The sequence below is a fragment of the Mustela putorius genome, unplaced genomic scaffold (assembly GCF_011764305.1).
Source record: "Mustela putorius furo isolate JIRA1106 unplaced genomic scaffold, ASM1176430v1.1 tig00000095_pilon_pilon_pilon, whole genome shotgun sequence".
NCBI lineage: Eukaryota > Metazoa > Chordata > Mammalia > Carnivora > Mustelidae > Mustela > Mustela putorius.
Window position 1 is genome coordinate 15,671,114 of NW_025421280.1, and position 22,950 is coordinate 15,694,063.

The following is a 22,950-nucleotide window of genomic DNA, read 5'->3' on the forward strand; positions in this document are numbered from 1 at the left end:
ACAAGATCCTGCTGACTCTCAGTTTATTTACCTGTCAAATGGGACAGTCAGACTATAATTTGTAAGATTCGGACAGTTATTTCTATGGAGATGACTTGAGCCTTTCACTCAGAGGGAGTGGTTTTTCTCTTCTCCCATTCCATCTCCTCACTGAGTGTGGTCACATTGGTTTCCACCAGGACTCTTGCCTCGTGCACACCCGGGTGACTGTGTTTGATTTCTCCAGAGAAAAGATACCAGCCTGTGGCCATGGTGCAGATTTTTCTCTAATAACATGAACGAATTGTCTTTCACCAAGGTTTTGAATTAAAAAAAAAAAAAAAAATTCCGACCTAAGAGTGCACTTGGGATGAGCACCAGGCGTTGTACGAAGTGTGAAATCACTCTATCGTACACCTGAAACTAGTGGGACACTGTACGTTAACTTGCTGGAATTTAAATAAAAACTTGAAAAAAAAAGAAAAGAGAGAGAGAGAGGCAAACCAAAAGAAAAAAAAATTCACACACATATGACTTTATTTTTTACACAATGTGCCCCGTCCACTCTGCTGGTTGTGGTTGATTTGCCTCTGGGGTTTATCTGAGCTGCCCAGGGGCATCCATCTGCTTTCATCCTCGGCATTTCCTGTGTGCTCGTCCAGCTTGTTCATGTGGCCAGAGGCCCTTCGCATCACTTGTTTTTTAACATCACACCGCAGCCCAGATAGTCTTCTGGGCCAGGAGCTTTTAGGGCCTCATCAATCACTGAATCCATAAACAAGGGCACTGCCTCAGACTCCCCATGAGCTCATGAATTACATCAGGGTGTTGACAGTCCTAGAGGCCTGGACCACTCTGTCAGCGACTGTCGGAAGGAGAGGATTCGGGATATGTGCTAGGTGGTAGCAGGGATAGGAGAAAGGCAGCCGCAGATGAAGACTGATCAGAGATAAGAAGTAGTTTGGCAGATAATCTGCATGTGAGTAATTGCAGAGCTGAGAGAGTCACTCTTTTGGTTGTTTACCTTGCACCCTCTTTTGCACCAGACTGTCTTACTAAGAACACTAAGGAATTTGTGACACTCAGACACCCTAGCCCCTCACTCAGGGGTTGCTGTCCCCCGGGTTTCCCTCGGAGTCCAGGAGCTGTCATCCTGAGTGATTGCCACCTGCCCAGGCGAGGTGGGTCCCCGGTGAGGGTCCCTAAGAACATTTTTGGAAGAGCTCCGTAAAAGCAACCCCTTTGTGTCCATAAGAGTGGACAGAGCGGAGGACCTGGACTTAGCGTACATGGGTGGGTAGAGAGAAAAGATCAAAGCAGATTCATGCTTTCAGAAAATAAGGTGAAGGCTCACACTGGTGTCTTCGGATGTGCAGGAGCGGAGAGAGGAATGCCTGACTGGCTGTCAGGAGGACTGGCATCTGTGGAGGGGCTGTGACACAGGCCAGATGAATAAGGGACCATGAGAGGCTGGGGAAAAGGTCACCCGTTCAGAGACCAGCAGGGCCTGCAGCTTGTGCGTGCTGAGAAGGCTGATGGGAGGAAGAGTCTTCTCTCAGCGGTCATACCCGATGGAAGACCAGAGCTTAGATAAGAGTGATGACAGGTTGCTCGGGGAAGGGACGGGGTGGTTTGTTTGTGTGTGTGTTTTTTTAAGATATTTATTTGAAAGAATGAGCAAGAGGGCATGAACAGGCAGAGGGGCAGAGGAAGAGGGAGAAACAGACTCAATGCTGAGCAGGGAGCCTGATGTGGGGCTTGATCCCAGGATCCTAAGATCATGACCTGAGCCAAAGGCAGATGCTTAACTGACTGAGCCACCCAGGCGCCTCGGGACTGGGTGGTTTTAAACCAGAGATTCCAGCTGCAACAGGGGCAGAGCAAACAGTGTCTTCATCCCCCATGGGAAGGTCTGAGATGTGCGTGGTACATGCAGCTTGTGCCGTGAAGGATACTCCCCCTGAGAAAGCCTGGTGTGAACAGCTTCTCTGAACCTTTGCCAACACCCCATAAATGGTGGTCCCTTTTCTGTGGCCTGTGGTTTGTGGTGCTCTGCCAGAAGAACGATGGGCATTCTTGTATGTTTGCAAGATCATTTGAGGGTCTCCCCGGAGCCACCAGCTGGCCATTCACTGAGTGTACTCACAGGAGCCACACTGCTGAGGTGAGGCTGAGAAGGGGCGAGGGAGGCAGTGGTCTCCTTGCAGTTCACTCTTCGCTCGGGTTCTACCCCTTGTTCTGCCTGGCGCTGGCTGAAGCTTCAGCCTTTGTGGAAAGCTCTTGGCTGGGTGAACGCATCTTGAAACAGGCTTCGTATCCAAATTGAAAAGGAGATAAATGGCAGGGATCCTCTCTCCTCTTCCCACTTACCTCCTGCTTCCGTAGGTACAGATACATTTAACTCCAAATAAGTGGCCAGAGGTAGAACGCTGTTCTAATTTGGAAACGTGACCCTGGCTACGTCCGAAAGGTGCCCCTTTCCCCAGTCTTCACCCAAGTCACGCAGGTGTGTCCCTTCTGCCTGAATGTCACTTCCCGGAGCCCTCAGCCCCCATCTCAGTCACTTTTGGACCCTTCCCCACAGCCGAGCCCTGCCCTCCGCACATTCTAGGTGTTCTGTGAGTAAGGACTAGATTACTCTGCTGAGGGCAGATATTCAGCTTATACCCATAAAGGCTTTTGGCAAAAAGGGGTTTATGTGGGGGCAGCATTTTGGGGAATGTGTGATGCCTGGAGGTTCTTCATGACGTGGCAGGTGCTCATGTAAGCACAACCTTGAGCCTCCCGGCCTCCTTCCCATAAGGTTCCTGGCAGCCTCCATGGACTAAGACTTTTCATCCGGAATGTGTTCTTGGGAGTCCTGGGGGGCAGTAGGAGGACGTCCCCAGGGCTGCCTCTCTGATGGAGGGGGGGGGTGTCACCATTTTCACCCTCGCGGGGCCTGATGAGGGTGACTTGGCCTTCATCAGGATTGCTCAGAAACTGTGGAGATGAGGTACTTCCAGTCCTGAGACAGTTCCATGCCTTTGCAAACAAAACACTTCAAAAAAGGGTGCCGCCTCCACCCCCATCCTGGTGAAAGGTGGCGGAAGGAAGCGGTGGCTGACAGCTGAGTTAAACAAACTTGAAGGTAGGTCACATTTCTGACATACCACTTTCCTCCACCGGACCAGCAGCTGCCCGCTACTTTGAAAGGGGGCTTAGCTGCTCATATAAACTTTGGTTCGTGAAAATGTAAACTATTATTAGGATTATCTTTTTATTCACAATATATGCCTGCCTCTCTGTCTCCCTTATTTATGCTCTTTTTGAAATGCTCCTTTACCTTCCGTACCCAGAGCCGACATCAATGGCTGTAAAAGCAAAGGAACACCTCAGAGCAGACTCCCTCCTAAATCTCTCTCGTTGAAAAGGACTCTGGGAGTGAATCACTGGGCGGAGGAAGCTTCAAATCTCTGCAAAGCTTCCAGGTTAAAACTGGGATGTGATGTTGACAAAACATTTCAGTTTAAGAAAGAATTTCTTTTTCTTTCTTTGCAGGGGTGGGGGTGGGGGTGAGGATTTGCCCCAAGGGTGATTATTTTATGCTTTAATACAAAGGTGCTTGATTCTCACTTGAGGATCTTAGGCTGTCACCATCTCTCCCCCATTTCATCACCACCCGGTAGACCCACGCAGGACGTTCTGGAAGTGAGAGAAGGTCCAGAGGCTCTCGCTGCCACCAACATACCTGCCTCCCTGCTACTTTGCGGGAGGCCACAGAGGTCCTGTCTCACGGACTCCTGTGTGGTTTGTCAGTGGAGGGCAGGTTTGAGTGGGAGCCAAGAAAAACTAATAACCTTTTCAATTTTTAATAAAATGTCTCTCCCACCCTTTGTTTTTTTCCCTTCACTCTTCCCTGAAAGAAAGAACAGACCGACTTTTGAAGCACATCTGGACACTTTTGGTAAAGCTTTTACCCCGAATTCCCAGAAGGAATGTATTGGCTCCCATATTTCTAAGCAAAAACTGAAATGCCTCCTTTGTTTTTAAGTACTGTGCTTGCATATTTTAATAAAACTATAAAGAAAGAAATTGCTCTGATTTAAGGGTCCTTAGCTAGGGCGACACATTCTGCTTTACGCTCCTCTTGAAGTCTTTGAGAGGTGCTAAAAGTTTATGGTTGGTTATTTTTGGTGGGGGTGGGGAAGGGAGGCCTAGGGGAATCCATGTGTCCCTTTTGGAATTACTTTTTCTTCTTTCTGTGGCTCTGCTGGGGGTATGGGGCAGGGATGTTCATAGCCCCGCTCTGTTCTGCTCTACCCATGCATTGCCCTCATGGTGAATACCATATAGATACAATCAGATTAAAATGTTCCAGATCTGAGAGCCCAAAGATCTGCAATGGAATACATCTTCCCTTTATCACATAGTGTTTGCTTTCTTCTAAAAGAAGGAAATCTTCTAGAACCTTGTTCTTGCTGAGAAAATGAGGCTAATCTTTCATTATCATTAGTCTATTAGATGTTGGCATGGGGTTCTAGGATGGGTAGAATTTTAAAAGAGCTTAAATGGGTATCAGGCTTTTTTTTTTTTTTTTTTAAGATTTTTATTTATTTATTTGGCAGAGAGAGACACAATGAAAGAGGGAACAGAAGCAGAGGGAGTGGGAGAGGGAGAAGCAGGCTTCCAGCTGAGCAGGAAGCCTGATGCAGGGCTCCATCCCAGGACCCTGGGATCATGACCTGAGCTGAAGGCAGATGCTTAACAACTGAGCCACCCAGGCGCCCTGAGTGTCAGACTTCTAAACACAAGCTAAAGAGGCATTTACCACGTTGGGGGAGCTTACAAGATGGCATGGCTCAATTCAAACTGGTGATTGCAGAAGTTTTCTTGTATGCCTATAAAAATTACATTTATGAAATGAAGCTGTACCTTCAGAAACATACAAATGTAGTGTGATTACATTATAAGAGTTACGGCTCTGTTACTACCCAGTAAATGTTCATTAGTGATAAGCATTTAACTAGTGTGGAATTTACTGCTTCTTAGAATATGATATTCTCTAGACCTGTTCTGAGTGTCTGGAAATAAACTGTAGAGGTGAAATCCTCTTCTCAGAGTTGAAGCAAATTTTTACCACACTTGGGCTTTTTCCCTTTCCTTTCATGGAAGAAGGTTGTTAGCCCCGGAAGCCAAAATTGTTCTACAAAGCCTGTCAGTGCTATTGGATGTACATCTCTCGAATGGCGACAAGTGTTAGATGATGTCCAAAACAGAACAGTCTGAAAATTAGTATTTGTATTTGTGACTTTGTGTAATAATTCACCGTTTTTCATGAGCTTTGGGCAAATAGGGTTTGCTTGAACTGAAATTTAACTTGATAGCTTTGAGTCATACTGACAATGTTCTACCTTACCTTTTCAACTTTTTGTCTTTGAGCTCTAGGAGATTGTTGGTGATTTGGAATGCTAGCTATTAAACCAGTTGGTTGGAGTATTTGATTTAAAAAAAAAAAAAAAAAAAAAGACCTGATTTAGAACTAGTGGTTAATTCAGTGTTGGTTGCCTCCATATTTTCCAGATAGCATTGTTTCAGATATCGCAAAAAGGTTCTGTACATTTACCTGTGGCTCAAACTATAAAGCACTGAGCAGATCTTGAGGGGCACAGTGACTTGGGGTCCTATCTTCTTCTCCCTCATCTGAGACATGGGGGGCTTGTCCTGGGAGGATCTTGACTCTGAGGGTAGCTTTGCCTGTGTCGTAGCTTTGACCTGCACACAAAAGCCTGGCGGTGACCAACCATCTTTCAGTACCTTTTTCCAGTGCTATCATCACTTGTTTTCTTAAGTTTTCAAACATATGAAAAGATTTTACTTAGATGGCCCTTTTCATACGCTTTCTACTTTTATAGGAAACCAGGGAATGTGTCTGAATAGCAGTGAAAGACTTGGGAATTGATATGGAGGAGTGATTCTAAATGATCCATCAATATGATGATTTCCTCAGGGATTTGTATCATCAGCAAGGTGGTTTCTGTGTGGAAGAGATCCATTTTGACTTTTTTTTTTATACATGGAATCTATTTGATATTCTTTTATTCTGTTTCATTATTCACTGCCTCATGGCTTTTCTGGGCCCCTCTACTCGGCCAAGCTTACTACTTCTCTCCCTAAGGTTCAGTGACATGACCTCACATATGACTGTATTCTAGTCCTACATTTAAAAAAATATATATTAGAAAAGACTTTCTAGTCACCTCACCTTTACTGTTTTTTTCTACATCCCCCTTAAAAAAGGAAAGACTCTTCCTTTACAGTGTTCTCTTTATTGCTCCCCAAACCATGTCTCCCAAATTCCCAAACTAGGAGCCCTCAAGGTATCTTGGAATACTCCATCATCACCTCTGGAACACATTTGTCCCGAAGTCCCACCCAACATTTGTTCTTAAAAATGCCCTGCAGACCTGACCTCTTATCATCCCCCCCCCCAATTGCTGCTGTGCCACCTCACATCTGGACGCCTGCAGTGGCCGCTTCGCAGGCCTACCCAGCTCAGCTCCATCTTGCCACCTTCCTAGTTCTTCTTCTTCTTCTTCTTTTAAAAAAGATTTTATTTATTTATTTGACAAAGAGAGAGAGAGAGATCACAAGTGGAGAGGCAGGCGGGGGGGGGGGCAGGCTCCCTGCTGAGCACAGAGCCTGATGTGGGGCTCGATCCCAGGACCCTGAGATCATGACCTGAGCCCAAGGCAGAGGCTTTAACCCACTGAGCCACCCAGGTGCCCCACCACCTTCCTAGTTCTTCCTGCAAATGTGTCATGGCACTATTTTTTTTTTTTAAAGATTTTATTTATTTATTTGACAGAGAGAAATCACAAGTACACTGAGAGGCAGGCAGAGAGTGAGAGAGGAGGAAGCAGGCTCCCTGCTGAGCAGAGAGCCCGATGCGGGACTCGATCCCAGGACCCTGAGATCATGACCTGACCCGAAGGCAGCGGCCTAACCCACTGAGCCACCCAGGCGCCCCGTCATGGCACTATTTTATTACTGTTAATTTCCTCCTCAAAATCCTGCTCAAAAGTACTGTAAAAGAAACACAAGATAAAATATACCATTTTAGGGGCGCCTGGGTGGCTCAGTGGGTTAAAGCCTCTGCCTTCGGCTCAGGTCATGATCTCAGGGTCCAGGGATCGAGCCCCGCATCAAGCTCTCTGCTCAGCAGGGAGCCTGCTTCCTCCTCTCTCTCTGCCTGACTCTGCCTAGTTGTGATTTCTCTCTGTCAAATAAATAAAATATTTTTTTAAAAATATACCATTTTAAACATCTTTATGTGTTATTTCAGTGATATTAAGTATATCTCCATGGTGGGGCAGCCATCCCTTCCTTCCAACTCCAGAACTTTGATCTTTCTAACCTACAACTTTGTGCCCATTGAGCATATCCCCCCCCCCCCCCCGCAACCTGTGGATTCTGTTTTCTGTCTTTGTGAATTTGACCACTCTAGGAACCTCAGTCAGGGGAACACTACAGCATCTGTCCTTTGGTGCCAATGTCAGATTTTTAAAGATTGTATGTAGTGATTCTGGTCTTTAGAAATTTCCTTGAAGAGCTGGTAAGAGCCAACAAAAGGCCTTTGTTTCAGTCTTACTCTCTCGCACGTAGTGAACTCTCTTACCTGGGAGCCTGGAACTGGTTTACCGCAGGTGTAGACAGAGTCAGGGTCGAGATGTGTGCGAGGGACTGGGGAAGATGAGAGGGGTGCTGATGGAGATTCCTGGCTTGGACTTCCACTCACCAAAAGTTACTGATTTTTGTCATGGAGGGAAAATGGGGGTGAAAATTGGAAGTGGATGGTGACCAGGTCTCCCCTTGCTCCTTCCCAAATGCCTTCCATCCATATTAGGGGCAGGGAATCAGGACACGTGGGGCGCCTGGGTGGCTCAGTGGGTTAAGCCTCTGCCTTCAGCTCGGGTCGTGGTCCTGGGGTCCTGGGATCGAGCCCCGCATCAGGCTGTCTGCTCAGTGGGGAGCCTGCTTCCTCCTCTCTCTGCCTCTCTGCCTACTTGTGATCTCTGCCTGTCAAATTAAAAAAAAAAAAAAAATCTTAAAAAAAAGAAAAAGGACACGTGTAGGGAGACCCCACTTTAGTCTTCGCTGGCACCTCTGGTCTACAGGCCCTGGGGTCTGCCTCATCCCTTTGATTCAACTCTCTGTTCCTTTTGGTTTATCCTTTCAAGTTGCTGTTTTATTGCCTCTTTCTTCTCTACCTGGAGCTTAGCCCATTCCCACCTTGGCTTGGATCAGAGGCCCTTCCCCTGGACTCCTGCCTGCCAAATCAGGCTGGTGCTCACCTCTGTAAGGACCACATTGTTCTTTTCTCGCCTGACTGCAAGATGCACCACATGCAGAACTGGGCCCCTCTGGTGTCCATTCTTTCAGGCCCGTTGGCGTGTTTCAGATAGGAGCCTGAGGGTATTGGTCATCTACTCCAGGACTGCTAGAGCCCTTGTTCTGGCTAATGAGGAAGGTTCTGCAGCTATCTTGAGGTGTAGTGGCCATTCACTGAATGCTTGCCATGGGGGCGGTGTAGATGGTTACCTGTGCATTTGTGCATGTGTTTGCTTGAGATAGTCTCCCACTTTCACTACCTCAAAGCTCCCAGTGCCCTAGGGTCCAGCTAGGGACCTATCTCCTCTGTGAAGACACTTATCTAGGGAGCCTTCTTCTGTTCAACACTACCTTCTGAAATTCTCTTACACTTGGAGCTCAATCACATAACTTAGCACATTCATTCTATAAGGTTATATATAACATTATCGTCTCCGATCTCATGCCCTTTAGCTTTGCTTTCCAAAAGGAACTGAAAACTTTTGGAGGAGCCTTATTCTCAGTCAATCATAATGGCCTTCCCAGTGTACAGTATGTTTCTAGCCTTTAAAACATCTGTTGATAAATTCTAGGATGTTATCTAAGGTTATTCATGAGGAAATGAGGAAGAGAGAACCTTGGGGTTAAGTGTTGCTTTTAGATCAGGCAAAGTTTTTTTTTTTTTTTTTTAATATTTTATTTATTTATTTGACAGAGAGAGATCACAGGTAGGTAGAGAGGCAGGCAGAGAGAGAGAGAGAGAGAGAGAGAGAGAGAGAAGCAGGCTCCCCGCTGAGCAGAGAGCCCGATGTGGGACTCGATCCTAGGACCCCGAGACCATGACCTGAGCCGAAGGCAGCAGCTTAACCCACTGAGCCACCCAGGCGCCCCAGATCGGGCAAAGTTTTTGAGGCAGAGGTCATTCTTCTTTGATGTCCAGGCTACACATGTGTTATGATTTTAATCACAAAATAGACTTTACAGTTTTAGTAAATAAATGGTTTCATCTCCTTAGCTTGCTGTATAGACTCTCCCCAGGCTGGTGTTCTTCAGGTGCCCTTCTCTGAAGAGTTGAGCTCTTGGGTTTTGGTTATTTTTTAAGATTTTATTTATTTATTTGACAGATCACAAGTAGGCAGAGAGGTAGGCAGAGAGAGGGGGGAAGCAGGCTCCCTGCTGAGCAGAGAGCCCCATGTGGGGCTCGATCCCAGGACCCTGCGCTCATGACCCGAGCTGAAGGCAGAGGCTTACCCCACTGAGCCACCCAGGTGCCCCGGGCTCTTGGGGTTTTATGTGGCTGTAATGTGATGACTGCATAGTCTGAGGATGTAGTCAGCCCTCTTTTTGGGTTTGCGAGTTTCCTTTTATCATTTTACACAATTCTGTTATTTACATTAGACTAGCCAAGTTATCAAAAAATCCCCTAAATTCATGTATTTTTTTTTTTTTTTTTTTTTTGACAGAGAGAGATCACAAATAGAGAGAGAGAGGAAGGAGCAGGCTCCCTGCCTAGCAGAGAGGCTGATGCGGGACTCTATCCCAGGACCCTGAGATCATGACCTGAGCTGAAGGCAGAGGCTTAGCCCACTGAGCCACCCAGGCAGCCCAATTCATGTAATTTTTAAGAACCTTCAGGATAAGCTAGAGTAATTTGGTTATTCAGTAGAATAACATGAAGATATTCAGGATACTCACGTCAGCAGGAAGCTTACTGAAGTATCAACAGGTCTGCACTACACCAGGAAGCCTTCTCAATGCTCTGTCCCTGTTACCTTTCCATGTGTGCAACCAGTTGTAGAACAGGTGAAAGGGCCTGTCTTCCTACTTTTTAATAGGTGCTTTCTCTTGGTAGAGAGTGATGGATAATTAAAACTGGCAAGACCTTTAGAAAGAATTTGGCCTAGTTGTCTAATTCTTTTTTTTTTTTTTTTAAGATTTTATTTATTTATTTGACAGACAGAGATCACAAGTAGGCAGAGAGGCAGGCAGAGAGAGAGGAGGAAGCAGGCTCCCTGACTAGCAGGGATCATGACTTGAGCCAAAGGCAGAGGCTTTAACCCACTGAGCTACCCAGGTGCCCCCAGTTGTCCTAATTCTTACCTCATTAGTATCTTTTGTTACTTCTTCCATTGGCCCCAAGACTTCTCCCAAAAGACACTATATTCATTTTTAGCTGTTGAAGATTTATCAGAACAGGTGTTCTCTCTATTAGGATCTAACTTATGTCAAGCCGTAGCCACACAGCTTATGTCAAGCCATGTGATGCATATAATAGGGACAGTCCAGAAGACTCTTCAAGTGTTGGAAAGGGAAGAATGTTGAGGGAGGGTTTTCTTCTTGTTTTCAATGGAGATATAATTAACATTATAACAGTGTATACATTGTATACATTCAGGGTATACGATATGTTGATTTGATGCATTAAGTGTTTCAGTATGATTACAGCTGAACCTTTAGCCAACACCTCTACCAAGTCACATAATGATTTTATTTTGTGGTGAGAGTATTTAAGCACTAGTCCCTTAGCAATTTTGAAGTATATGGAATAGTATTGTTGAAGTTGACTGGGGAGGATTTTCATATTGTCTGTACTTAAATTTCCTTTTCCTTGAATTCGTTTTACTTACAAAAGTAATAAAGCTGTGGTCAAAAGAAAAGCATACACTTTTCCTTAGAAACTTGAAAACCCACTCTTCAGGTTCTCTCTTTGAGAACCAGGGAAAATCACATCATTCTGAGGAATTCACTTTCGCCAGAAACTCTGACCTCCCTTTTTTATTTTATTTTTGAAATGTTTAGTCACTGCTTTGATTTTTTTTTTTTTTTTTCCTGGTTAAGTCTTTGTTTCACCATAACCTCATGACAAAATGTTACAGCTTCTAATTTTTCCCCCATGTTGCTCTGATGTTGTAAACATCCCTCCAAGGGAAAACCTAGTGAAGGGGACAAGATGCGTTGATTTCTGTCTACTGCCTGACCAAGAAAGTGCTGTGTGCCATTTTGCTTGTGTCAGTCTTGTTGGAGACAAGCTGGAACCCACCCCCGGACCACTTCATCAGGGAGGAAGTGAGCTCCTGCCGCTCCACTGCCTTGTCTGTCTCACACGAATCTGCTTTCTAATTTCCCTCTGTATACCAACCCGTGCCAGGAGTCCTCAGAGAGGTAGTACGGGGAGGCCTTCATTCCTGGGATGTCTGTATTGCCTCCGTTCACCCACGGGAAAGTTGATCTAAGTCTGAAATCAACCAAGACAGCGATTCTTCATTTTCACCTCATTCTTTGCCCTCCTTTTCAGGATGACATTTTAGCTGTTCAAGGAATTTAAAACAAAGCCGAACATTTCTTGGCAAACACAATTATTTCCTGGCCTAAATCACCCGGTGATTTAATTGGTATGCCATTGTGGATGTGTGTGCTTTAATGGGAATTCCAGGTGGTATCATTGGGAAATTAGGAGAGTCTTCTAGATTTATTGCTTATAGTTTAAGGGCAGGCTGCTGGCTTCCATCCAAGAAGCAGGGAGACGTAAAAGTTGCAAAGACCATTAGTGTCTGAGTATATTCTTCCGATTGCCTGCTATTTTGAAGTTAGCTTGGCAAAAGGTAAAAGTCAGAACCAGTAGTGAAATACTTCACTCGTTTGAGACTTGTAAAGTTCATCAAAATAAACTTGTGGGGGGCTTGGCATCACAGAAGTGCTCATGTCCTTTCTCTGTCTACTAACATCTTTATGAAGATATGTCTGGAGTAGAAGTGAAAGCCAAAGATTATTCTTCATTGAAAAAAAAAAATGGAGTTTTAGATTATCCTCCATTGCAGCTCTTGGGCAAATATTTAAAAACATATCCAAAACCTAACCCAATTTTGTGTTGACCAATTTTGTGTTGACCACCCAATTTTGTATTGACCACAAACACCATAGACCTTCAAGGCAACTGATTAGGAGCGGGGGAAATCAGCTGTTCTCTCCCTCTTCTGGATACTGTGAGTATGATTAAAAAAAAGAAATAAGAAATAGCCACATTGTTTATTTTTTAACTTGATTCGGTGAAACCGACTTGACTGCAGACATGACTATTGTCACCTGTGGCCTGAAAGGTGCTCTGTGTGTCCCACTTAATGGGCTCCTGCCCATAACCGTAGAAATAGTTAGTCTTTTACATTGCTACTTTGTAAAGTTCATGAGTCCCAACATCCTGAGCAAAGTGGACAATTACAGATTTACGAAGGATTAATACTGCCTATGAAAGATTAGGTTTGAGGCATCAATCCAGAGTTCTATTTAAAATTGAGGTCTTGCTCCCAACCACCTCCCTCTGCCATTTGAATTTTGCTTTTAATCACCCAAGTTTCCCTTGGATCGCTGAACCACTCAGGGTGTCCTACAGACCTGGAATTAAGCTGTTGAGCTATGGATAAGGCAGACTGTTGGGGGCCCTAAGAGGATTGCATGGGTCCAGAAGCTTCCTGAAATCCTGAGTGCACGATTGTGTGTACATACGTGGGCCACAGCTCTCACCAAATACTCAGACCTCTCCATCCCCACCTATGAAGCTGTGACCCTTTGTCGAGATGGATGGTGGAGTAAATAATAGGGTTTTAGTCATGTTGGTTCCGGTGATGGTAGTTTTGTTGAGAGAGGGATGGTGACGGTGGTGGTGCACCTGTTTCCCCGGTTTCAGATGTGATCAGTGTGTGAAAGTCTGGGAATATTGCTCAAAGCTTCAAAATATCCTTGTATCTTGAGACCATCTTGAGCATCAGCCCATGAGCATGTGTGAAGGGGACTCGTGGGCTGACAGGGATGTCAGACTGGGGGTGTTGCCCAGCCTGGGGCTCATGCCTGAGCACCTCCATCTTTGTTCGTTTCTGTTGACCTAGTTCATGCCAGACAAGTGACACAGACCTGGTAAGCGGCAAGCACTCTGTAAATGAGAATGGCATGTTTATAGGAGATTGTCTCTAGCAAATCACATTTGTCCCCTTTTCGGCAGACAGTTAGCTCTGCTTGCTTCCACAGAGGCTTGGTACTGCTCTCAAGTAACTCGGATTCCCACCAGTCTGCCAGAACCAAGGCTGTTAAGATTGAAGTGTTTGGTGGATGGGAGGAGTGGCTGAGGTGGGGAAGGGATGGGGGGAGAAATGGGGGGGCGGGGGGGGGAGGAGAGGCTTGTTCACATGCTTGTTAACATTTGAGGGTCTTTGACAAAGGAAGTCTAATGCCCTGCCCCGGTCAGCCGGGGATTGCCCCCCGGGAGGCCCCGTTGTGCACAGGAAGTCAGACACTAATGCTGTTAGTGAGGGGACAAAGGCGCCCTGCCCGGGAAGGGCCTAATTGCTGTGTCCTGCTCCCAGGCGGCCGGCCTCAAGCTGGAGGGGGCTGGGCAGGATGCGCTAAGTGTTAACACCTGGGCTGAGCTGCTGACTTCCTGGTGCTTTTTTTTTTTTTTTTTCCCTTCTGTGTGGCTGGGTGCACACGCACGTGCGCACACACACACACACACACATACACACAAACACATTCACAAAGCCCGGCTATATCTCAGGAGGACATTTTGGGATGTAGTATCGACGAGACTAGATGGAAATAGTTCAGGCTGGAGGTCCCACTGAACCAGGGCAGGGCTGAGAACCAGTTTCCCATGAGTCCCTTTGATCTGCCCACGGAGCTTGGTGACTTGGCTTCACTTTCACCTCTGGGCTGGCTGATTCCCTCCTTTCCCCCTGGAAGATCAGGGGGAGGCCAGACCTTGCAGAGAGACAGATACATATTGGAAGAGGCACTACTGCTTCTGCATGAGACATTCTGGTTACAACTGCTGGGAGAATGCTTGGGCAGAAAGAGAGATGAGTGTCTTGACCATTGTTTTGAGCCACCTGGGGTCTTGAAGAGGTAGGACGGTGGGAGGATGAGGAGTGGTTGGGGACACTTGCCCCCACCCAAGCGGGGTTGTTGCATTTATGTATCTATATGAATCCACACCTGGAGTGGTCGGATTGAGGAGCTGCATCCCAGGGAAATGGGGATACCCAGATGTACCTCTTCATTTCCAAGTGGGGTCTCTAGATTCTTTGGCTTTGGACCTGGGACCTGTGAAGCCCTCGGTTTCCTCAGGGAGTTCTGGGAATGCCAAATTATGTAAGAATGTTTCTGGGGGGGGGGGTTGAAATTGGGTAAGGAATGTTTCTCACAAGATTCTCTTATGGGTTCTAGAAACCTTTTTCCCTTAACGGCAATTAAAAGTGAAGACCCCCTGCCTTGGCCAGTAGCCCTGCTGGGATGGGGTTAGTGGCTCACTTCCTGCTATGGCAAGCAACCGAGCTCCAAGCTGGGGTCCTGGGGTCCTTCCCATAGGCCAGCGATGGGTGGCAGCTGTGTGCACAGGTTGACTCACTTGGATTTTTGCAGCCAGAGAAGGAAAGAGTTTAAAAGGGACGCTTGAAGCCTGTCTCCTTCCTAGAGGAAGGGGGGGAAAGCCACAAATAACTTTTGAAAAGGGGTCTAATGTTGACTTGCTGCTTCCCACTGTTATTTTAAGGAGGTATTTCTCTCTGAGACCACCATGTGGACAGAAATAATAGGCTGACAGAAGGGGTCGCCTTGCTTTCGAGTGTAGGCTGTGATATTTCGATTAGCACTAAAACCTAAAAGGGCGGCCTTCAATAATTTCCAAATATGCGAAATCTACCTTGAAGGAAGCACATGTGTGGGGCACACTGGGGACCTGCCTGGCTGGAGGAGGCTGGGTCCCCATGGCAACGTCACAATCCCCCGTTTCTGCAGGCATTTGTGCTGTAAAAGCAGAATTCCAGATGTGATGCAGTATTTGGAGACTCCATCCCAGGGCCTCAGAAACAGTATTTGAAGCGGTACAATTCAGTGCACGCTCTCTGTGTGGTCCTAAGGCTTTTTATTAGTAGTTTGTTTTGATCTGAACATTTCCTCTGAGCTTAGGCATAACAATCATGTGTACAGCATTAAGTTTTCCCCTATTGTTTAATCACTGTTTTGCCCTTTCAGAAAGATACTTTCTTGAGCTTCTGGAGTGAAGTTTAACAGCTAAGTGGGTGCAAGCTGGTAGCCCATTTTCTGGGTGGGTGTTTGGGTGGTTGGTTGCTTGCTTCCTCTTCGTACGCACTATTTACAGAAACCTGGCTAATCTGTGTCTGCGAAGTAGTCTCTGTGTGATTTTGAAACTGCAGATGGGTTGACGGTTATCTTAAAGATGCCAGCTCTTTACCATGCGGTTCTCATTTGAGTGGATGGGAGTGGTGTGTGCAGCCGAGGGAAAAGGTCTGGCTCGCTAGCCAGAGGCATGTTTTATAGCTTGCTTTTAACATTTTGAGAATTGGAAAAATGGAACAACCCTGTCTGTTTGTCAGTATCAGCCATAGGAGAACACACAGCCCAGATCGTTAACAGACTTAATTGGAAAAAGTACTTGGGCTTTTTGCTTTGTGAAAACTAAGAAGACTGCAGAGTTTTGTTTTGTTTTGTTTTTAAACACAGAAGAGTCAGTGGTGTGTGTGTGTGTGTGTGTGTGTGTCTGTCTGTCTGTCTGTGTGTTGATATCTTTGGGTTTTCACTGCATATGTCTATTCCAGAGGCAAAGCAAGAGGAAAATTAAAGGCTGGAGCAGGGAAAGACATTTAAAAATACATTAAATTCTGTTTAGGCCAGTTTAGGAAAGTTGCTTTTACAGTGTATAAATATATCAGATCTATACATTGTATACCTTAAACTCACACAATGTTACATGTCAATTCTATCTCAATAAAAAAAAAAAAGAAAGAAAATTTGCTATCTGAGAAACACTCCTATAAATGCCCTAACACATCTTTATCTTTAGTGAATGGATTTCCTTGGGCATGAGGGTGGGGGCAGGGAAGGAGGGGTAAGAAGCCGCTTAGAGGGAAACTAGAGCTCTCAGTTTGATAAGCAGAACACATGGTAACTTGGCATCGGTTGGCTCCATGTTAGAACTCAGAAACAATTGTCCCTTCAGCTTTCCTTTGGGGAGCGTGAAATTAGGAACATGTGTGTGCTGATTAGCAACATGTCAGAGATGAATCATGATTACGGCTTTGGTCTGGTACACAGGCGATGCTTTGGAGTACTGATTTCCTACCTCCTCGAGCAAATCTCTCTAATTAGCTTAAGATCTCAGGGTCTTTTTGGGCCGACGCAGTAATTGCTGGTGGGAACTCCCCCAGAGTTGTGTGTTCCCCACCAGGCATCTGAGAGCTCACCTCCCCAAATCAGACAGCTGGCACCCTTCGTTTCTGAAGTTGGTTGCATGGAGTTGGAAAGTGAGAGAGAACAGCTCCCGGGAATGTGGAGAAGAATATCTTGAATAGATCCAGACCCAAGCTGGCTTTGTGATTTATTTGCCTTGTGTTTTGGGTTTGCCGGCATTCTCCTCAGCTTACATCACCTGGGGCTTCTCTGCTTTTTGCTGACTTCTCCCACCCCCCCTTCCCCCCAACTCTTTTTTTTTTTTTTTTTTTTTTAAGTTAAAGGTTTGAACTGAAGTGGGATCTGACTTCATTTATGAGGCCGTCTGAACCGAACCTGTGCAGAATAAATTGACCCCACGTTCTGCCTCTTGCCTTCACCATGTCTGCTGGTCAGAGACAAAAATGTCAGTCCTGTTGTGCATTTTAAGCCTCACAGAGCCATCTGCTATCTTTCATATCTCATTGACTCACTGGAAACCCAAGGTGGAGGAAATGTTAGGGGAAATAGAAAGTTATAAGTTGGCCTTAGTTTTTTAAGTAGTTGCTCAGTGTGCCTTTAAAAACCCATTATCTCAGTTCTTTCTGATGGATGTTCTTGTTTAATTTTCACCCAAACTCAGTTCACTAAAATGTTACCAGCCTTCTAAGAAGTCCTTCCTTAACTGATCTGAAAGCAGTCTTGCTTAGGCCTTACTATTTGGCCTGCCTTCACCTGGAAAAGGGGATACTGTAATTAGCACAGTCCTTTTCAAAATGCATTTTTTTTTTTTTTTTCAAAATGGCAGCTCAGCTCTCTTGGAGCTGGATTGGAAATGTTGCTCTGGGAAGTTGGTGTCCTTAATGGGCTTAGAATCCCCAAGAGCCCCTCAGGAAATGGGCCCCCAGATGGCCCCTCGTGGCTGCTCTGTGTTTGTGTCCTGCCTGTGGCTTTGTGTCCAGGCCTTTGCTTTTTTGCCATATGGGTGGAGCATGGTATGGGTTTTGAATTTTATTCCTTTAGAGCACTTATGGGTTATCGTCCCCTCCCCCTTTCCTGAGTAAAAGATGTTTTCTCCATTATGTTCCCATTTGCTGCTTCCGTCTCTGCTCACCATAGTGTTCAGAGCAGAGCCCCAGGCACCTGGGGCTTCTGCTTCTCCCAGCTAGCATTGGAACAAATTAACTGCTGCCCTAAGTGCAGCAAATGGGGGTGGTTAATTAACTAAGAATGTGACACCCTGAGGCCACAGCATTGGTGTTTATAGATTTTAAGTAACAGGCGACAAACAAGTATTCTTAATTGTAAGCTCATTAAATATCAAAATGGGTAGAGTAGCTAAAAGCTTTGACTTGTTTATTGAAAAACAGCTTCCAAAGCCATTGACCAGCTTTGTAATTTGCTTACCCTTGTTCCCTTAGTGTGAGTCCTGATTCCAAGCCATAAATCTCCCTGTCACATGAAGCTAGGTCCTCTTGGGTTCTCAGTGTGCATTACCTGACCTCGTCATGGATTCGTTTTGGGGGGAAAAAACTAATATTGATCGAAGGCTGACTATGGGCCAGGCCCAGGACTGTGGCGCAAGTTGTGGGGAGGATGAGTCTGTAGGGGGGCTGCCCTAGTCGTTTTGCCTTCAGTCTCTCCCCATCTGATCCAACCTGAACACTCACCAGAGATGGAGTCACTGGGTTGCCCAGTTCCCACCAAGACTGTGGTGGTCTGGTGATTAGTGCCTTTGTCACCTTGCCCTGACCTGTCCATCCATCCGCCAGACCCCCTGGGTCTGGATGATAAGACCGGTCATGTCTGGAGATGCCCCTTCTGTGAGCATTCCCCTTTCTACTTCACCTACCCCCATGCTGCACAGCTCTCTCCTTGCTTATTAGGGCAGGAATCTTCCCAGGAATGGTGCCATCACTCCTTCAGTGCGTCACGTGCTGTGTAGAGAGCTCTATTGGTGTCATCTCCCATAGTCCCACAGCGAGATTTTCCAGGAAGTTTTATTCAGATGCTTTATAGAGCTCAGGAAAATGAGGCTCAGAAAAATTAAGGAGCTTGTCTAAGGTCACCCAGCTTGAGAGGGGGAGATTTGAACCCATATCTCTACAGCTCCAAGGCCCATTGTGTTAACCACTCTTCTACTCCAGATATGTCTGAGGCTAGCCCACAGAAGTGTATATGGCAGAATCTGAAACAGCCCCACTGGGTCGGTGTCCCATGTCTGCCTGCAGTCAAGGTGGGGTAGACTTGCAGTGAGAAGCGATCAGTCTACCCTGGGGGTAGGAAGGGGAAAATGACAGCACATGAGGGATTGTGACATTCAGATCCATTTCAACCATACTGCCACCAAAAGTATTAGCTTTCAATTGCTGCTGTAACAAATTATCACAATTTAGTGACTTAAAACAACACACATGCATTATCTTACAGTTGTTGAAGTCAGAATCTCAAAATGAGTCTTCCTTGAGGTTAAAAGCAAGGTGTTGGCAGGGCTGGCACCTGGAGGCTCTGGGAGAGCTCTGGTAGAGAACCAATGTTCCGCCTTTTCCAGCATCTACAGACTGCCTACATTTCTTGGCTTATCAGTCCCTTCTGTCTCCATCTTCAAATCCAGTAGTGTTAGCATCTTGAAATCAATGATGGTCTCTCTGCCTTCTATTTCTGTGGTCATTTTTCCTCCTCTGACCTTCTGAATCCCACTTAGAAGGACCCTTGTGATTACATTGGGCTTATCAGGATAATCCAGAATAATTTCCCCATCTCAGGATCCTTAAATTTAATCACGTCTATGTAGTCCTTTTTTGCTGTCTGTGTAACGTAACACAGGTTCTGGGGATTATGATGTAGACATTTTATTTTTTATTTTTTTGTGGGGGTTATTAGTCTGTCTACCACACAGTAGAAAGAAAAACTCTGTGGGCTAGCCTGGGCACACCGTTTCTGATGGGGTTTCTGAGGGCCCAGGAGCAGTAGGTGCATTACTTGAGTGTGAACTGGGTGAAGCCTGCTAGAGCACCTGTCTGATGCAGTGCCGGGAAACCATGCAATGGACGACTTACAAGAGCGAAAGGTCTTGCAGCGTACACGGAGCGGGTCCTTGCCATGGAACAGAGCGCTGCGCTCTGTGGCCTTGGAGCTCAAGGATCCGGCATCGTGACAGGGGCTTTTAGTCTCTGATTATTTGTGGAATTAGAAGTTCTGTTTTTCATGTGCCCTGGCAGAAGTGCCATGCTGGTCAAGTTGTGGGATGGATTATCATACCTCCATCAAGTGAGTATGCAGGCAGATTTCTGTGTCAGAGACCCAGTATGATGGAGCTCTACCAAGGTGGAAAGCCTATGGCAGGAACAGGACCTGGCTGATGGGAAGGGCATTCTGGAATATTGGAAGTGCTCCAAAACATGGACTGAGCAGTAATGCAGTGCCTGGAGGAGTCTGGCAGGTAGGGAGGGAAGTGGCTGAGAAGAGAGGCAGAAGCCACATCAGGAAAGTTCTACAAGAGACAGGGAGCTTGGAACAGAGGAATAAATGGCAGATTTGCACATTAGATCACCTTGGTGGCCATAGCCCCTTAAGATCAGGACCCAGGTCTGTTTCAGGTCCAAGTGCCCAGCCCAGCAGGGCCTGGGTGCAGGTGGAGTGCTCTGTGGGTAGTGAATAGATGTTGCATACAAGCCTCACTGTCCTTTGAGGCCAGCTCATTGGGCCCCCTTCTGAACAGCTCTGCAGGCAGCACAGACCTTATTTGGAGGGATTTAGGTTCTTATCTGCACGATATAGCACATCTCATGGTGTTGGGCTTCTTTCCACAATACATCGCTCATTGCAAGTGCCCGGTAAATACCTGTTAAAAACACTCTGCTATAGGGGTGCCTGGCTGGCTCAGTCTGCAGAGCCGGTGACTCTTGATCTTGGGATCATGTGTTCGAGCCCCACATTAGGTGTAGAGATTACTTAAAAATAAAAATCTTTAAAAGAAAAATATGCTGCCGAAGAAATATGGGGAGAAGAAGAACAAAGTGTAAGCTGACAGTCCTACAACTAAGGTGACTGGTCTCACTGACCGGTCATAAGAGTCCTACGTGCTACTAAATGAAATGCATTTCCTTTTTGAAAAGCCCTTCCTCTACAGGGTTTCATGTGGGCCTCCTCAAACCCCTTTCCCAGGGGAAAGTCATGCAAATTATCTTTTTAGGAAGATAGTTGAGGAGACTGGGACCATGTGGAGTGAAGTGGTTTGCCCATGGTCACCAACAGGAGGATGGAAGGATTTGGTACGTATCTTGGCCCCTTGCATTTTTGTTGCCCTCCCTTGAAGCTCCCTTTCCCTTACTTCTTTCAAGCTTCTGGGGTGTGCTGTCCTCCCCCCTCAACTCATCCTTTGTGCGGTGCTGCCTGTGGGGTTTCAGAGGCTGTGTGCTTTCTTTTGGCTGGCTCTTCACCTGAGCTACGTATGCCTTGTGTGTCACACTGAGAGTTCTGGGAGGGTCAGGGTGTGATTTGAAATTCATCTGTGTACTTGGCGTGTGATCCACATACCCCATTAGTCTTCTTTGAAGGAATGAGTCACTTTGCTCTTGAGGACAGGGACAGTGGCTGTTTTGTTCTCCACTGTGCCTAGTGCAATGTCTGGCTCATAATAGATGGTGGGTGATTTTATATCCTGGGGCTTCATAAGCGAGGAGAAGGCTGTGGTTTGGGTGTCTTGGGTATTTCCTAGGGGTTGTGGGGGGGTGGGTGGCATTGTCTCCTGCTTGGTTGTGCTACTCCGGTCTTGGCCATCTGGAAGTTGGGCATCCTCTGGTGGCGCCCTAGAGGCCTTGTCCCTAAGGAATTGTGGAGGCATTTAGGATTTTCATAAGAAAACCACCCTTTCCAAAGTGTTTCAGCTCAGGGGAGGAACTCCAGAATCTTGTGTACGTGGGAAAGGGAGGATGGAAACAGGAAAGCTGGAGAAGGAAGGTGCGTCAGGAAGAAGGGGAGCCCCAGTAGATCATGGGCTAGTGCTCTGCGTTGTTGTAGATTTCACGTTAGCGCTTATTTCTCACTTGAATTAGAATCTTGGTGTGTGCACGTTTGCGCATGCGTGCCGCCCATTCTGTGCAGCTGTGCCTTCCTGGATCTCCATGTTTATCTGAGCTCAGGGATAGAGTTTCAGTGGGCATGGCTGGCTTCAGGATAAGCAGCGTGAACATGCCTCCAGCATATGGATGTGATGGGATTGTGGCCCAAGACCCTGGGCTCCATCAGACGGGTTCTGCACATTGTGTCTCAGTGTGACAATTGCCCATTAAATACCAGGCTGCCAGCATATGGTTTTCCCCAGCATCCCCTCTGTTGAGTGGAAACTTTAGCTGTGTGGTTAGAATATTTTCCCATCATTGAGCATTTCAGAATTAACTGTTTTTGGCAAATTCTGCAATTAACACTGAATGGCACATTTGCTGATTATTACAGAAACAGTTAAACCAGCCAGAGTCGGCAGATCTGTAGCTGCTCTTTCCCATGATGGATAAGTGGTGGGTTAGGAAGAGGTGGGGCTATGGGAGGATTCCGGTGCTCCCTCTGTGGATGTTGTAATTAAAGTGGGGAGTCTGGCAGAGTTGTTATCCCTGCTATTAAGAGTGCAGATGGCTAACGGCCACATCACCCAGAGTTAGAGTTAGCCCTTTTAAAGTCTTTTTTTCTTTTTCTTTTATGATCCACCCTCTATATTCCAAGCATAGGTATGGATGCAGTGAAGAATTTTCTCATTAAAAGTAATGGCTTATTCCCACACTCATTCCCAGTCTTGGAATGAGAAACCTGTTTCCTTAGACTTGAGGAATTGCCTATCTGTCGTGGCTTAATAGAGGTTTTGGACGAGAGTGTCTGGTAGGCGAATTTTATAACCAATCCCTGCTCAAAGTGGATCCAACTGGAAGGGCTCCAGCTGGCAGCTCATGGTCTCTCTCCCAATTTTACTGTTAATGAATTATTATTTAACCCCCAAACACAGAACAGCGTGCTCCTATTGTCTTAGGGGAAGTGAGTGCTCTTGATGCTCTTGGCCTGGAAGTTAAGAATCTTCTTGGGCTGGAGGGAGGTTGGCAGCCAGTGGGGGAGAAGGGGCCCGGGGTGGGTGGGAGGAGTGGTAGACATTGCTCAGTGACTGGTATGACCCTGGGTCTTTGCAATCTTGTGTACATTTTGACTCTATGGGGATGTGTGCTGGAAAAGCAAATTGGCTTCTCTCCTCATCACGTTCTCTTGTTTTCCCACAGGGAGTGGGGCCGGCCAGCAGAAACAGCGGGCTGCACAACATCACCTTCCGATATGACAGTAAGTAACTGGCTTCACCACTGGAGAATGGAAGCGTTTCAGTGATTTGAAGCTTACAGAGCTGTGCTTCATCAAGGACCCCGCGGT

At 46.3% G+C, this 22,950-nt stretch overlaps 1 protein-coding gene across 3 annotated transcripts in view; it reads left to right on the top strand.

Annotated features, from left to right (window-relative positions):
* Positions 1-22,950, top strand: part of IL17RD (interleukin 17 receptor D) — a 70,195-nt gene that overhangs the window by 19,640 nt on the left and 27,605 nt on the right. For all 3 annotated transcript variants that reach the window (XM_045078696.1, XM_013053150.2, XM_045078693.1), the window contains exon 2: positions 22,806-22,863. In XM_045078696.1, the coding sequence (XP_044934631.1) occupies positions 22,806-22,863 (58 nt within the window). The remainder of the gene's footprint in view (positions 1-22,805; positions 22,864-22,950) is intronic.